The 16620-nt window shown below is 41.2% G+C and overlaps 1 protein-coding gene across 8 annotated transcripts in view; it reads right to left on the reverse strand.

The window, feature by feature from the left end:
- The window catches only part of kiaa1217.L (KIAA1217 L homeolog), a 253698-nt gene that overhangs the window by 148620 nt on the left and 88458 nt on the right, over positions 1-16620 (reverse strand). The window contains exon 1 of one of the 8 annotated variants that reach the window (XM_018267254.2): positions 1276-1498. The exons of the other annotated variants lie outside the window; for them this stretch is intronic. Within the exon in view, the coding sequence (XP_018122743.1) occupies positions 1276-1377 (102 nt within the window). The 5' untranslated portion in view covers positions 1378-1498. Of the gene's footprint in view, positions 1-1275; positions 1499-16620 lie in introns of those variants that run through there. 8 annotated transcript variants of the gene reach the window in all.

Consider the following 16620-nt stretch of genomic DNA (forward strand, 5'->3'; position numbering starts at 1 on the left):
GGTCCAAATAGGGGCTACAAAATAACCAATTACAGCCATTATTTGGTACCCCAGGAACGTTTTTTCATTCTTGTGTTGCTCCCAAACTCTGTTTACATTTGAATGTGGCTCACAGGTAAAGTAGGTTGGAAACCCCCTGCTCTAAACCATGGGTCATGGGCAAGACTGTCCTGCTTTCAACAACAGCACACCACTCTGTTGTTGCACTATAACTCTCACTATTCCCAGTGCTGGAAGCTATAGCTCTGAGTTCTGATACCAGTTTGAACCATCATGCCTATAATGTACTATATCCCATAGTTTTTGCCCCTTAAAAGAAAGTAAATGAATCTGTCAATTAATCTGACAACTGAAGGCTCTTTATTTTGCAAGCAGTGGACCTCCACCTCCAGGCTGAGGTCAGTCACACCAGATTACCCCTACTAAAGTTAGCTATGGAGCAAGTCTGTTCTTATAAGTACCATCAGAGGCTATACAATCCAGAAGTTGCATTTTGTAGGTTCCATTATTGAGATAAGAACCTGCTACATTTCAGGGACATAAAACAAGACTAGGACATGTAAGAGGCACAGAGCTTGGAGATGACCCAGAGGCCCCTCAATTCTAGGAATGCACTTTGGGTAATTAAACTTACGCCATTTCTTTGCATTTGCAAAATGCATCTAGCATATCTGCATTACTGCATGTGTCCCCATACTTACTACTGGGTGGCAGAGGGAAGGGGCATTGAAGTTGAATGTATATACATATGGCAGGTGCATCATTTTGGCTGTATTTACAATGCATCGCCCATTATTAGAATAGCATCCAACATACAAGGATCACTCAAACAAACATGCCTTGGTCGTATTTTATAAATAAAATGCCCGTGTGCATGTACACCATGTGTTGCATGTAGGGTTGCCAGCTGGCGGGTATTTTACTGGCCTAGTTGGTAAATATGATGCTTGAAGTGATTGTTATTAATAGAGAAGAAACATGACAGATATGGGGAGGATGCTGTGTTTTTAAGAACAGTGTGAGAAACAAAAAGCAGAAATGCACACCAAGAATCACTAAACCCTTTGTAGATTTCTGTACACCAAAAATATTTAGCCAGCTCTGAACTTTCAGGACTTTTGATACAACTTCAAACTGGATTCTCCACAATTTCCAGCCAAGCCCACCTGTATTATACTCCCTTCTCTAAACCCTTAATCTATTGCCCATCTTACTCTGGCACTGGTCAGACACCCCCTTATACATGAGCTGTGTGTTCTTTACAAAGGATTCTACCTTGCGTATCCTTGATGGGTGCCTGGGGGCTGCACAGCACAGTGACACAAATCTCTTTTCAGCCTTCTCCTCTTGGAGTTTAGCGGAAGCTTTCTGTTCCATCCCTCAGATCACAAAGAAGCATTTCTATCCAGCCATGATAGTTCTGTCTCCAAGGTGTTTGTAGTCCCTATGAGTCTTGCAGGGACATGTTCTGCCTGATCCTGACACCAATTTAGCAGATATTCTAAGTACACAGGATTTAGCTCACTGTCTCAGTACCGGTTTTTCATGGGTGAATACCAGCAGATGGGCGGGGACTGAAGTGTACAAATAACTATCACTTGTGCCCATAAAAGAACAATTTACAGTGGAATCCCTCTCACCTAAACAATAGTACAGACCACGCTGGCCCTAAAACCACATGCAGAGTAGGGATGTAGCGAACTGTTCGCCGGCGAACTTGTTCGCGCGAACTTCGACCGTTCGCGTCCGCCGAATGTTCGCGAACGTTGCGCGACGTTCGCATTTTGCGTTCGCGTTCGATTCGAATACAAATCGTTCGACCATTCGACCATTCGAATTCCTTCGACCGCTAAAAATCGAACGATTTCCATTCGTTCGAACGATTGTAAGCATTCGATCGAATGAAAAGCATTTGATCGAATGCTTCGATCGTTCGATTCGAATGAAAATCGTTCGATCGAACGATTAAAATCCTTCGATCGTTCGAATCGAACGATTTTAACGGGTGTTCGAAGTTCGCGAACTGTTCGCGAACGTTCGCATTTTTTGCCGGTGTTCGCGAACGGCGTTCGTGAACACCAAATCGGCAGTTCGCTACATCCCTAATGCAGAGTTCAAACACAGAGCAGGGTCTATCCACAAACAGATGAAAAATAACAGAGAACGTTAAATAATAATGTATCCAATTAAGAATTATTCATTAATCATTGCCAGCCTTAATGACATTCATTAAACAAGTATGAGAATCATGCGCCTGTTAAATTCCTCTGCAGAATAAACATACATGCGTAGTTTCGTTTTCCTTCATTTAATAGATTACATTTTAAACTCCACCCTTATAAAAAGCCGGTGGAGGTAAAAAAAATATTCACCCCCTCAAAGCCCACCCATTCCGACAGTACAATTCAGCAGCGGAGAGGAGAGGTGCAACCTGCAGAACATATCTGCTCCCCTGAACTCAGACAATGAAGTTAAGAAGGCATAACCATAACATAAGACTTTTGAGCATCCATCATATTGCTTGCTTATGCTAATCGATGCTAATGTTTATGACCATACAGATCATCCTAGACAAGCTCAATAGTAGCTCCAGGACGCAAACCGAAATTTATTTAAAAAAAACAACAATTTTTTAACTTCAGTCGAAGTACACTAAGGGGCAGGTTTATCAAGGGTCGAATTTCAAAGTAATGGGAGTTTTTTTGAACTCCCATAACTTCGAAATTCGAATAAAAAAAGACCAACTGAAATTTATTTTAAAAAGTTTTTTTTTTGCGGGTGAATAGGCTGTATTCGATTGTTCGAAACGAAGTAACGTGGAATTCGATTTGAAGTATTTAATAAAAAAAAACTTTGATTTTTCAAAGTCCACCAATTGACTCCATATAGGTTCTAAGGAGGTCCCACATAGGCTAAACAGCAATTCGGCAAGTTTTAGATGGCGAATGGTCGAAGTCAACATTTTTTCAAAATTTCAAATTTTCAAATTTTTTTCAGATTCAGCTTTCAAATTTTTTTCAGATTCAAATTGAATTTGGACTATTCCCTAGTCGAAGTACAAAAAAATAACTTGAAATTAAAAACATTTTTATTCCAATTTTCACTTCGACCCTTGATAAATCTGCCCCTAAAATGAGCTCAAAATTCGAATTTTAAAATTCGATTTTTCAATTAGACCCTTGATAAATCTGCTTATGTCATCCTTCAGGGCCTAGCCAAGGCACAGTACCCCAGTGAATAGGTTTTCTGGAGTATCTCTGATGGAGAAATGTTACAACTGACAGTTGATAAATTTCTCCCATACGTCCTGTTACAACTGATATGTTGTAGGATACTAACTCGATTCTAAAAAAAAAAAAAAGATGGCAACAAAGGGACAGCAATATAAAAATAATACTATTTCTGAGTACAATTTAAAAACAACTGAGCTGCAAAAAAAGTGTTTGGGAGGTAAACTGTTGTTCACCTTTAAATTAAACTTTTAGTATAATGTAGAGTGACATTCTAAGATCACTTGTTATTTGTGGTTTTTAGCTTTTTATTCAGCAGCTCTCCAGTTTGGAATTTCAGCAATTTTGTTGCTAGGGTCATGCAACCCTGCATGGATTTAAATAAGAGACTGGAATATGAATAGGAGAGGGCTTGAATAGAAATAGGAGTAGTTAAGGGGCGAATTTGGGGAGTTTCGCTTCGCCCAAAAATTTGCAAATTTCCCAGCAAAATTCGCGAAACAGCGAAAAATTCGCGAGACGGCGCCGGTCGTCCATTTTTGACGCCGGTGTCTGTTTTTCGGTGTGCGGTTTCGAGAATTTATTCGCCTGCGGAAATTTGCAGCAAATTCGCGCCTGGAGAATAAATTCGCCCATCACTAAATAGGAGTAATAAAAAGTAGCAATAACAATATATTTTGTAGCCCTGGGTGACCTACAACTCCCAGCATGCACAGTTGGCATTAGTGATATCTGCTGGGCCCTACATGGAATCATATTACAGTACATATGTACATGGCTGGGGTGAGGGTGAGACTTCTTTAAACAGCAAGTCATTAGGTTTAGTTAATAAAAGAGCAATGGGACCATGCCCTAGGTCAGTGATCCCCAACCAGTAGCTCTTGAGCAACACGTTGCTCTCCAACCCCTCGGATGTTGCTCTCAGTGGCCTCAAAGCAGGTGCTAATTTTTGAATTCCAGGCTTGGAGGCAAGTTTTGGTTGTATAAAAACCAGGTGTACTGCCAAACAGAGCCTAAATGTAGGTTGACTATCCACATAGGGGGGTACCAAATGGCCAATCACAGCACTTATTTTGGACCCCAGGAACATTTATTATGCTTGTGTTGCTCCCCAACTCCTTTTTCTTCTGAATGTTGCTCACGGCTTCAAAAGGTTGGGGATCCCTGCCCTAGGTTAATAACAGTCATGTCACTCTGGGAGTTACCCTCCAGCCCTTGGACTGATATATTTTGAAGGGAAGTAGCAAGGCCTATTTTGGCAGGTAAAACCTGTATGACTAGAGTGAGAGAATAATGTGCCAGGGGCTGTCGTACACACTATTTCAGATTTATGTTAAGCTTTAAACTACTGCTCGCTGCTTACACAGGATCATGCAACATGCAACAAACTGCTTGTCAGGCTTATATATGTTAAATGAAGCTCATTATCATAATTGTCCCGGTTGGGTAAACATAACATGGTTTTGCCTTAAAGGAGAACTAAAGCTTAACTAAAGAAGTAGCTAGAAATGTTGTACATTATGTTTTGGGCTTCTGTACCAGCCCAAGGCAACCACAGCCCTTTAGCAGTAAAGATCTGTGTCTCCAAAGATGCCCCAGTAGCTCCCCAACTTCTTTTATGCTGATTCACTGCACATGCTCTGTGCTGCTGTCACTTACTGAGCTTAGAGACCCACTCACAATATACAGTACACATAGAATAAAAATGTCACAGTATAAGGCTGATTAGTAATTAATACATATAATTACTACATGGCAGCACAGAAACCAGTGCAATTAGCATCAGAATTTAATAATCAGCCCTGTAGCACCAGCTTATATTACAGACCAACCTCATTTTCTGCTTGATAATTAGTGACGACCCCTAAGCTTAGCTTCTCACCAGCTGCTCAGAGCCTACTGAGCATGTGAGTGTCACAGACACTTTCCAAGATGGTGACCCCCTGTGACAAGTTTGAAGTCCTGGATCATTGCTGCTATTGACAAGCTGAAACTTTAGGCTGGTGAAATAAGTTCAGTATATAAAATATGGCATTTTAGTCACATTTATTTTTAGGGTTTAGATCTCCTTTAAATGCAAATACACTGTGAGGTTTATTTTCCAATTCGTTTTTTAATTTTTATTAACATTCTGTATATTCCTAATTGTATAAGCATTGATGAATGTGTGACGGAGCTGCTATACTGCTTGCTGAGCTACAGTGACATGAAATATCACCCTTCTAATCCAATGCAACAGAGCAGACAACAGCAGAGCCCAAGTTCATTGTTCTTTCTCCTCCCCTAAAAAAATATATATTTAACTATATTTTGATGATTGTATCTTTAAACCTAATACCCAAAGATGTTGATGGTGGGTTGCTAGGGGAGGGCACCCAGGCAATGACAAACTGACTGTCGCACAACTTGGCCCTGAATCAGCTGAAATGGGCATTTACTGAATATTGCTATCGCTTGGGTTATTTCAGCACAACAATCAGATATAAATAACAACTCGGTGTTTGGAGAGGATCCAGCATGAACAAGGAAAAGAATGCATTTAGTCTGGCACACTGAGAGGCAGTGATACTGTGCCAATTAACTTCACCCCATAATAATCCACTGGAAAGAATATAAATGTTAGGAGCTAAAGTATTATTAGACACACAGTTCCCTGACAGAGCTTGGGGCATGGAGGGAGCCATGAAATCAAACAGTTAGAGGCATGAGATATTCTAACATAGGCTGGGTCCTGCTTTACTCATATAAATATAAGATACATCGGATTTCTCTTGCGCTTGGTCACTGTCAGATAGTCTATAAATGTGTTGCCGGGTGTTTTAAAAATATGTGACGAGAGATGTATCTAAAAGTGTATTCCTGTGTCCTTTTAGGTTTATTTCAAGGTGGTCATTAAACAAGTTGATCCTCTATAGAGTGCAACCGAAGGGGCCACATGCCAAACAGAGGGATGCTGTACAAGGCCCATACATGGTATGACCACCTTTACATTGGTATGTATTTATAGTACAGAATTTATAAGTATGTGTTAACAAATGGATCTTTGCACAATGTGATCCGATCATAGGCATGGGTCTCAGCCCAGAGGTATAAATACAGAGGAAGCAGACCCTGCGGTTGCAGGGGACCCAGGAGCAATCTTGTATCTAGATATTAAAGGAACAGTAACACCAAAAAATTAAAGTCTTTTTTAGTAATGAAAATATAATGTACTGCTATGCTGCACTGGTAGAACTGGTGTGTATGCTTCAGAAATACTACTATAGTTTATATACACAAGCTGCTGTGTAGCAATGGGGGCAGCCATTTCAAGATGAAAAAGGAGAAAAGACATGGGACACACAGCAGATAACAGATAAGCTCTGTAGTATAAAATGGAATTCTTCAAAACTTATTTGTTATCTACTGAGTATCCTGTGTTGAATGGCTGCCCCCATGGCTACACAGCAGCTTGTTCATATAAACTATAGTTGTGTTTTCTGAAGCAAACACACCAATTTTATCAGTTCAGGGCAACACTACATTATATTGTCATTCCATCATTTTTTGGGGTTACTGTTCCTTTAATGGGCACCACAGCAAATTTTTTTTCAGGCCCCCAAAATGTGTAGAGGTTGATCTGTCTTACTAATATTTATTGAAATAGAATATGAATTAGGGCCTCATGGGGCCCCTATATCTCCTGGGCCCCTTCATCTTGTGATGAGAGCGCATTAACAGCAAGTCCCGTGAGCCCCCGGGCCCCCCAGTCTGACCCCCCCAGTCTGACCCTGTCATCTGTTTAAAACCATTTTAAACATCACATACACCCAAAGGGATTTCTATCTTTAATCTCCTCACTTTGTCTATAGTTAAAGGGCTTGGGACCTGCTTGTCAGTTACACACCCCTTTAAAAGGGCTCTTGACCTTTCTTTAGCATGTACGAGATTTAACACATACACCTCAATCTGAGGGTACACACACACACGCTTTCCTGTCAACTCGAATCTCTCTCAGGCATCACAGACATTCTTTTGCCTTTTTGCTTTACTTTACTCCCCAAGGTTATCATTCCTGAATTTCGGGAATCACTTTTATGGCTTGCAGTCACACATTCTGCGACTATGTCTGAAACTGCATAGGGAGACTTATTTTTGACCCATCCCCATCAAGTTGTGACACTTTTGGAAAAACTTCTTTAATCAAGCTTATTGCCCATACCACAGGGATCTGACACATGGGTGTCTATGAGACAAGTCACACACATTTCATCCTTGTGCTTCTTATTAAACAGGGCAAGACTTATCAGCAATGTCAAACACATTCACATTCTGTGATTTACAATCACCCTCTGCATTAGATATGGGATGCCCTTCCACAGCTGTCAATGTTGGGTTTTCTAATAAACTTTTGGCTTTGACTTCAAGCAAATGATCAGCAGATGCAGTCTGACTTTTGATATTGTTTATTACATCTTGCTCACCATTTTGTATAATACAGTCTGACCCATACTCAGTGTTAACAAGCAACCCACATTTGACATCATCAGGATGACAGACTGACACACAATCAGGGGCACATTTACTTAGTTCGAGTGACGGAATAGATGAAAAAATACTTTGAATTTCGAACGTTTTTTGTAGCTACTTCGACCATCGAATTGGCTACTTCAACTACGACTTCGAATCGAACGTTTCGAACTAAAAATCGCTCGACCATTCGATAGTCGAAGTACTGTCTCTTTAAAAAATACTTCGACCCCCTACTTCGCCAACTAAAACCTACCGAACATCAACGTTAGCCTATAGGGAAGGTCCCCATAGGCTTTCTAACAATTTTCTGATCAAAGGAAAATAGTTCGATCAATGGATTAAAATCCTTTGAATCCTTCGATTCGAAGGATTTAATCGTTCGATTGAACGATTTTTCCTTCGATCGTTCGATCAAAGTATTTGCGGTAAATCCTTCGTTTTTTGTAGCTACTTTGACCATCGAATTGGCTACTTCGACTACGACTTCGACTTTGAATTGAACGATTCGAACTAAAAATCGTTCGACCATTCGACCATTCGATAGTCGAAGTACTGTCTCTTTAAAAAAAACTTTGACCCCCTACTTCGCCAACTAAAACCTACCGAACATCAATGTTAGCCTATAGGGAAGGTCCCCATAGGCTTTCTAACAATTTTCTGATCGAAGGAAAATCGCTTGATCGATGGATTAAAATCCTTCGAATCCTTCGTTTCGAACGATTTAATCGTTCAATTGAACGATTTTTCCTTCGAACGTTCGATCAAAGTATTTGCGGTAAATCCTTTGACTTCGATATTCGAAGTCGAAGGATTTTACTTTGACCATTAGTAAATGTGCCCCTCAGTGTAAACAGGTAACCCACATTTAGCATCACTTGTATCAGCACTTATTCATTCTCTGACTGACGCACCCCTTTCACAGCCTGAAGCACATGAGACGTGGTGAAAACACACTTTTGATTTGGTTTCCAGCAAGAATATTATTATTATGTTACTGTATTTGCAGATGTAACAGGTCCCCTATAATGAAACATGTAATTGCATATAATGAGCTGGGCATGTAAGTTGACTGCTGGATAGACCCAACAGGTTGTTTTACTTGGGCTCCAGCGCTTGCCCAGAGCATTCCTTTAATTTACCATTTGTGTTCCTCTGAGGCCGATGACATGGAGCGCAGAGTAGAACAAATAATATTCCCCATGCTTTATCTTAGATATAGAAAGTGGGTAATACACATTACCATGGTCCTCTCTGCAGAACAACCTGCACAGGCACATTTCCCAGATAATTTTATTTTATTATGGGGGAGGGGTACAAGCATTTCGATTTCCATAGTTCTCCCTGACCATAAAAGTACTGTGGCAATTTAAAAACGTTAAAATGAATAAAATATAAATAATAATATAAAAGGGCATGCTTTATAATGTGTTTTGTCCTTTAAAGGTAAACTAACCAAAAAAATACAGGTATGGGATCCTTTATCTAGAAACCAGAAAGCTCCGAATTATGGAAAGGCTGTCTCCCGTTGACTCCATTTTATCCAAATAATCCAAATTTTGTAAAAATGATTTCCTTTTTCTCTGTAATAATGCTCGGATTACCGTTCAGATTAACCCGATATCGCCCTGCCATTAGTGGGAATATCAGGGAAAGAGACGCTCGTTTGGAGACCTCGCCAAACAATCAGATCTTATCGTTTATGGCCACCTATAATTAATCCTTATTGGAGGCAAAAAAGCCTATTGGGTTTATTTAATTTTTAAATGATTTTCTAGTAGACTTAAGGTACGAAGATCCAAATTACAGAAAGATCCGTTATCGAAAAACCCCCAGGTCCCCAGCATTCTGGTAACATGTCCCAAACATGTAATGTTTTTAATTGCGGGTGCAATGTTTTTGTGATACATAATGTCAGCTAACTCTAAGCCTACTGCAAATTAATGTTCCTGGCAGATTTAGGTCCCTGTTACAGATCAGGCATGGATAAGGCCATACAAATTTGCCGTATTCACAAATTTCTATTTGCAGTTACGGTTAGGGAAGAATAACAGTCCCTTTATGGGACATGTCACGCAAGCAGGTGTCACGTTCATTTATGTATATAACTTTGGAAAGCCTAAGCCGGTGTAAGGCGCTCAATCAGGTATAGCAGCGCGGGATGTCAGTAATGGATTCAGCTACTCTACTGCCATTCCCTGTTCCCCCCGCCAAATTTTTCAGAAGGGGGGCAAAAGGGAAGAAAAGCTTGTCTCTTCAGGTTTAACTGAGGTCAGACTGGATTTTCTGCCAAATGTGGTTTCAAAATGATCTTTTAATGGGCCCCCATATGGAGAAACGTTAGACAATAGTGTGGAAAGAAGCCAAACTAGCCAACCATACCATTCTGCATAGGGGTAGCCTCAGATTCACATGGAGGCACATTTAAATAGTGAATATTTGGCTACTGGGTAATTTAGCCTCACCCACCCCTGAGTTACAGTTGCATAGATTAAACAGATTACAATAGGCGTTCACACCCCAGACAAAGATTCTAAAGTAACTGCAGACAAGCCCTACCCGCTGCTACAAAGAAGAAACCCACCTACATAGAGAAACTATATTTATTTAACAGTTTGCTGATTTTTGTTTTTCAGCGACTGGGTAACCTCATCCCCAGACCTTCAGCTTTTTCTGCAGCTCTTCAAATGAGAAGCGGAGCACAAGTTTAAACAAGCTTTTAAATAATGTTCGGCAGTCAAAAAACCCTGATCAGCAGAATATAAATTCAGACTTACAAGGTGTATTGCTAGAACAGAATTCCAAATAAAATTCCTGGGCCTAAAAATGTGCCGAAGCGACGTTTCAATGTCTATCAGCTAATATCAGCTATTATTCAATGTAAATGTGCTTTTTTTTTTGCAGTACAGGGGTGAAGACGTGTCCATGTGCATTGTGCTGTTTGACTTCCACACCTAAGGGCTTTAGCACACGGGCAGATTCGGGGAGATTTAGTCGCCAGGCGACTAATCGCCTCTTCTTCAGGGCGACAATCTCCTCGAACTGCCTCCCCCCTGCCTTCCCCCTGGTAAAATGAAAAATCGCCTGCAGCAATACACTCACGCGATTCGAGGAAACTTTATAAAGGTATTAAAAGTCACCAATGCATACCTCCCAACATTTTGGAAGTAAAAAGAGGGACAAAAAAATTTTTTTCCGCATGTAGCGCAGCAATTTTTTACCCACACCCCTTTCTGTGGCCACACCCCCTAATTACCATGTTTGTTTTACAAAATTTCGCAGGTTATGAAAGTTTGAAAATATTTCTCCTTATCTAAACTGTGTTTTTGTGTCTCAAAATTGTTTCAAAGTATCTTATTTGCACCTGTTAGCTGTTCTGGGCTCTCTGCTAAAAGCCAATTAAGTGAGAAACTTTGTTTCTTTTTCTGGCTGTTCAGTGCAGAGAAAAGAGGGACTTTCCAGTACAAATGAGGGACTGCGGGTTGAGCTGTCAAAAGAGGGACTGTCCCTCCGAAAAAGGGACAGTTGGGAGGTATGCAAATGAGTTTCATAGCCATAAAGCACAGGCTGCAGGCTGGGTGCTTTTATGCTGGTAACTCAAAGGCGACTTATACCCTTCCTTGTATTTAAAAGAAGAGGGTGCATATTTCTTATAAATCGCATGTTTCTATGAGTCATTTGGCACAAGTCATATAGAGAAGCAGGCCTGGACTGGCAGTCTGGAAAGTCTGGCAAATGAGCGGCTCATAAACTGGCGCTTTATATTGGTCATGTGTTGGACTAATATAAAATTCAGCAATGAGGGATTCCAGATAAGATATAAATATGCGGAGTACAATGGAATTCCTTTTTATCTGCCTATAACTGCAGTGAGGAGGCTGCACCCCTCTTACGACAGTTCAGCTTACACAATACGTTTATATTAGTACTAGGGATGTAGCGAACGGCGGAAAAAATGTTCGCGAACATATTCGCGAACTTGCGACAAAACATGCGAATAGTTCGCGAACCCCATAGACTTCAATGGGAAGGCGAATTTTAAAAGCTAGAAAAGACATTTCTGGCCAGAAAAATGATTTTAAAGTTGTTTAAAGGGTGCAACGACCTGGACAGTGGCATGCCAGAGGGGGATCAAGGGCAAAAATGTATCTGAAAAATCCATTGTTGACACAGCGCTGCGTTTTGTGCTGTAAAGGGCAGAAATCACACTACGTCACTCAGGTGATGTTTCTGGACACGGAATGTGAAAAAGCTCACACAGCTAGGTGGCACTTGGTTAAAGACTGGGCAAATAATGCCTGCAAGGTCAACGTATACACTACAGCCGTTGGATACGGAATATATTATTGCTGCTTGAAAAACGTCACTCGGGTGGTGTTTCTGGAGACGGTATTATTATTGATATTTAGACAGCTAGGTGGCAGTTGTTTGAAGAACAGATGCAGATGAGAGATCAGCAGCAGGACAGACAGCTGCCCACAGCAGCTACATACAGAGCACTGCAGTAGAAGGTAGATTACTAGCCAGCAAAGCTACCTAACCTAAAATGTCCCTCAAATCCCTGCAGAGTTCTGTCCCTACAATACAGAGCAGTATCAAGTAGATTACTAGCCAGCAAAGTTACTATCAACTGTCCCTCAAATCACTAACAGCTCTCTCCCTACACTAGCTCTTCCAAGCACACACAGGCAGAATGAAAAAACGCTGCAGGGCTTCAGTTTATATATGGAAGGGGAGTGGTCCAGGGGGTGTGGGGGTGGTCCAGGAGGGAGAGCTTCCTGATTGGCTGCCATGTATCTGCTGGTCTGGGGTGAGAGGGCAAAAATAAGTGCCAGCTAAGGCGAACCCAAATTGGCGAACGTCGCGCGACGTTCGCGAACATTCGCCGAACGCGAATAGTCGATGTTCGCGCGAATTAGTTCCCGGGCGAACAGTCCGCGACATCCCTAATTAGTACCAATCACAGGGAGCTGCAATTGAGGAATAAGTAGAGAGGCACAATTTGTACATTTTAGGGTCGGATATGCTTAATCACAACACGCCATGCAAGCATTAATCACACTGCCTCCTTCATTCCTCAGGTATCCACATTTCTTTGCTAATAATGCATATGCATGTTAATTAGGCAACCGCTTGCTCTTTTCCTGTCACATACACATTGTATGAGCTACATAAGAAACTTCATTGTGCCGGTTCATACCTGGGACCTGTTATAATGTTGTGATGAATGAGAATGCAGTAGGACTGGTAGGAATGAAACCAATGTTAGCCTATGGCTCAGTACACACATGAATTCTAGGCTTCACTGCATAGTGAGAATTTTTTAACTGTCTTCAAAAACCCAATTTGTCCCCTTTCCCCATTCCTCTTTAATTCCTCCTCTTTATTTTGGTTTTAGAAATATAAAAATAAGTGTATAACCCCAATGTTGTTTTTCACAGTGTTGCAGCAATTGCCATACATGGTACAGCGCCCTTAAGGAAGAAATAATGAAACTTATACAGTAGGTAAATAGCCAACATCCATACCTATAATTCAAACCCCTATCAATCAGAAAACCTGATTTTCTGCCACATGTGCCTGCTGCAAGGTTCACTGGGTAATGATATACTGTACAAACTAAAGGATACTAAATGGTTCTTCTTCAGTATAGTAGATAGAATGCTCCGTTCACAGGGTGCCAGCGACCCTTGAGCTTCAGTCTTGCCCATGCCCACCTTAAATGTAAGAAAAAGGGGTTCCATTTCCCTATTGCAGAATAGGAAGCAGTGAAGCTGAGGCAGCCTGTAATATCATTGTGACATCACTGCTAAACAACTACAGGTATGGGACCTGTTATCCAGAATGCTTGGGACCTGGGGTTCTCTGGATAACAGATCTTTCTGTAATTGGGATCTTCTTTCTTTGTCTACTAGAAAATCATGTAAACATTAAATAAATCCAATAGGCTGGTTTTGCCTCCAATAAGGATTAATTATATCTTAGTTTGGATCAAGTACAAGCTGCCTACTGGGAAATTAGACGCCAAGCGACAAATCTTCTCTACTTCGGAGCTAATCTCCCTGAAATGCCTTCGGAAGGCATACATTTCCAAAGTCGCCCGAAGTTGCCTCACGAAGAAACTTCAGGCGACTTCGGAAATCAGAAGCAATTCGTATCCCATCCTGCCGGTGATTTGTATTCTTGCCGGCGGGATGGGATACAAATCACTTCTGATTTCCGAAGTTGCCCGTAGTTTCCTCATGAGGCAACTTCGGGCGACTTCAGAAATGTATGCCATCCCGCCGGCAATTCGAATTCTTGCCGGCAGGAAGGTACAATATTTGGGGAGATAAGTCGCCCGAAGTAGGGGAGATTTGTCACGGGGCGACTAATATCCCGTCTGCCACTACCCTTATTATTACAGAGAAAAAGGAAATAATTTTTTAAAAATTAGGATTATATCTGTAAAATGGAGTCTATGAGAGATGGCCTTTCCGTAATTCTGAGCTTTCTGAATAACGGATCCCATACCAGTACATGAATCCCACTGCAACGGAAATTTTTTCTGCTGTTCAATAAAATGCTTAAATATGATTTAAGGTTTAACCTTACACTAATGGTGTCAAATGTCAATGATCAACTATCCTTGTTTGCACTGTAATTACCTTACAAACCACCCGTGTGCCCCAAAGATAACCCTTTAACTCTTCTGGACCAATTAACAAGCTCCAACCCAAGGAGAGAATCTTTCATTACCTGTTTACACTGGATCTCTGTTGGGAGCAGTTACAGTACCAGTTAAGACTTGTTGTTTTTGCCCTAAAAGAATTAGGTCAGTGTAGTACAATTATTTTTAAGCAGGTCAATTATATAATATAAAAGGTGTGTTAGTGTAGGATTATTTAAAACTTGTTACTGTGCGATACAAAGAAATTTGCAAACCCAGTGGGTAGCCTGGGAGCCAAATTTATCTTCAGGAACTTTGATAACAATATAAATGTTGTGCTAGGATAGGGAACGTAAATCTTATATAAGCATATATACAAAGTGGCAGCAGCAGAGACAAGATGCAACTGTGATCAAGTACTGAATTATGTATTATACTTGACGACTGTTTCTTTAAACAGTTAACTCAAAGGACATGCCCAGAGATAACATTTATACATAACATTTTGTTAAAAATGCAGCTCATTTATCTGTTTGTCATCGAATCATCCACAAATGCACTCCCTGAGGCAAATCATTTTTTTTATTGAATTTCCTGTCTGTTACTGAGGATCACTGTGTGTCATCCTACCGCACCTTCTAATCCACTATTCCAGCAACAGGAATTAAACCTCTGGCTGTCAGTGAGTGATGGGAGCTGCTGCCTGGGCAACACTGATATAAAGAGTTTCTGAGGCCATGATGCTCTACTATACATGCTATCCCACAGCCACACTCCCTTCCCAGAGACTATTATCCCCACTGTTACTATAGACACCATCTCTCCCTACTATACCTGCTATCCCACAGTCACACTCCCTTCCCAGAGACTATTATCCACTGTTACTATAGGCACCATCTCTCCCTACTATACCTGCTATCCCACAGTCACACTCCCTTCCCAGAGACTATTATCCACTGTTACTATAGGCACCATCTCTCCCTACTATACCTGCTATCCCACAGTCACACTCCCTTCCCAGAGACTATTATCCCACTGTTACTATAGACACCATCTCTCCCTACTATACCTGCTATCCCACAGTCACACTCCCTTCCCAGAGACTATTATCCACTGTTACTATAGGCACCATCTCTCCCTACTATACCTGCTATCCCACAGCCACACTCCCTTCCCAGAGACTATTATCCCCACTGTTACTATAGACACCATCTCTCCCTACTATACCTGCTATCCCACAGTCACACTCCCTTCCCAGAGACTATTATCCACTGTTACTATAGGCACCATCTCTCCCTACTATACCTGCTATCCCACAGTCACACTCCCTTCCCAGAGACTATTATCCCACTGTTACTATAGGCACCATCTCTCCCTACTATACCTGCTATCCCACAGTCACACTCCCTTCCCAGAGACTATTATCTACTGTTACTATAGGCACCTTCTCTCCCTACTATACCTGCTATCCCACAGTCACACTCCCTTCCCAGAGACTATTATCTACTGTTACTATAGGCACCTTCTCTCCCTACTATACCTGCTATCCCACAGTCACACTCCCTTCCCAGAGACTATTATCCCACTGTTACTATAGGCACCATCTCTCCCTACTATACCTGCTATCCCACAGTCACACTCCCTTCCCAGAGACTATTATCCCACTGTTACTATAGGCACTATCTCTCCCTACTATACCTGCTATCCCATATCCACACTCCCTTCCCAGAGACTATTATCCCACTGTTACTATAGGCACCATCTCTCCCTACTATACCTGCTATCCCACAGTCACACTCCCTTCCCAGAGACTATTATCCCACTGTTACTATAGGCCCCATCTCTCCCTACTATACCTGCTATCCCATAGTCACAGTCCCTTCCCAGAGGCTATTCAAGTTGTGATATAATTTAACAGAAGGTTGAGGATCCATATTGTCATTTTTCTGTGATGCGATATGTCTAGTATAGGTATTAGCAGCTGGTCAGCAAAAGTATTCTTTAAATAACTACTCCTGGGAAGAAACACATTTAATAAAAATACACATTTTTAGTCTACCACTTCTGCAAATTTCATTCGTTCTCCATGAATAGAATGCACCCTCCTGCTGCTTTAGCACAAAGGTAATTGACAAAAAGCTAAAGATAAAGGTGTTTGATGAGGTGTTTTCACTTTTTGTCAATCTCCTTGAGCACTGAAAAGACAGAATGAACTGAAAATTGCTCTGTAAC

Source organism: Xenopus laevis, chromosome 6L, assembly GCF_017654675.1.
Source record: "Xenopus laevis strain J_2021 chromosome 6L, Xenopus_laevis_v10.1, whole genome shotgun sequence".
Classification (NCBI taxonomy): Eukaryota; Metazoa; Chordata; class Amphibia; order Anura; family Pipidae; genus Xenopus; species Xenopus laevis.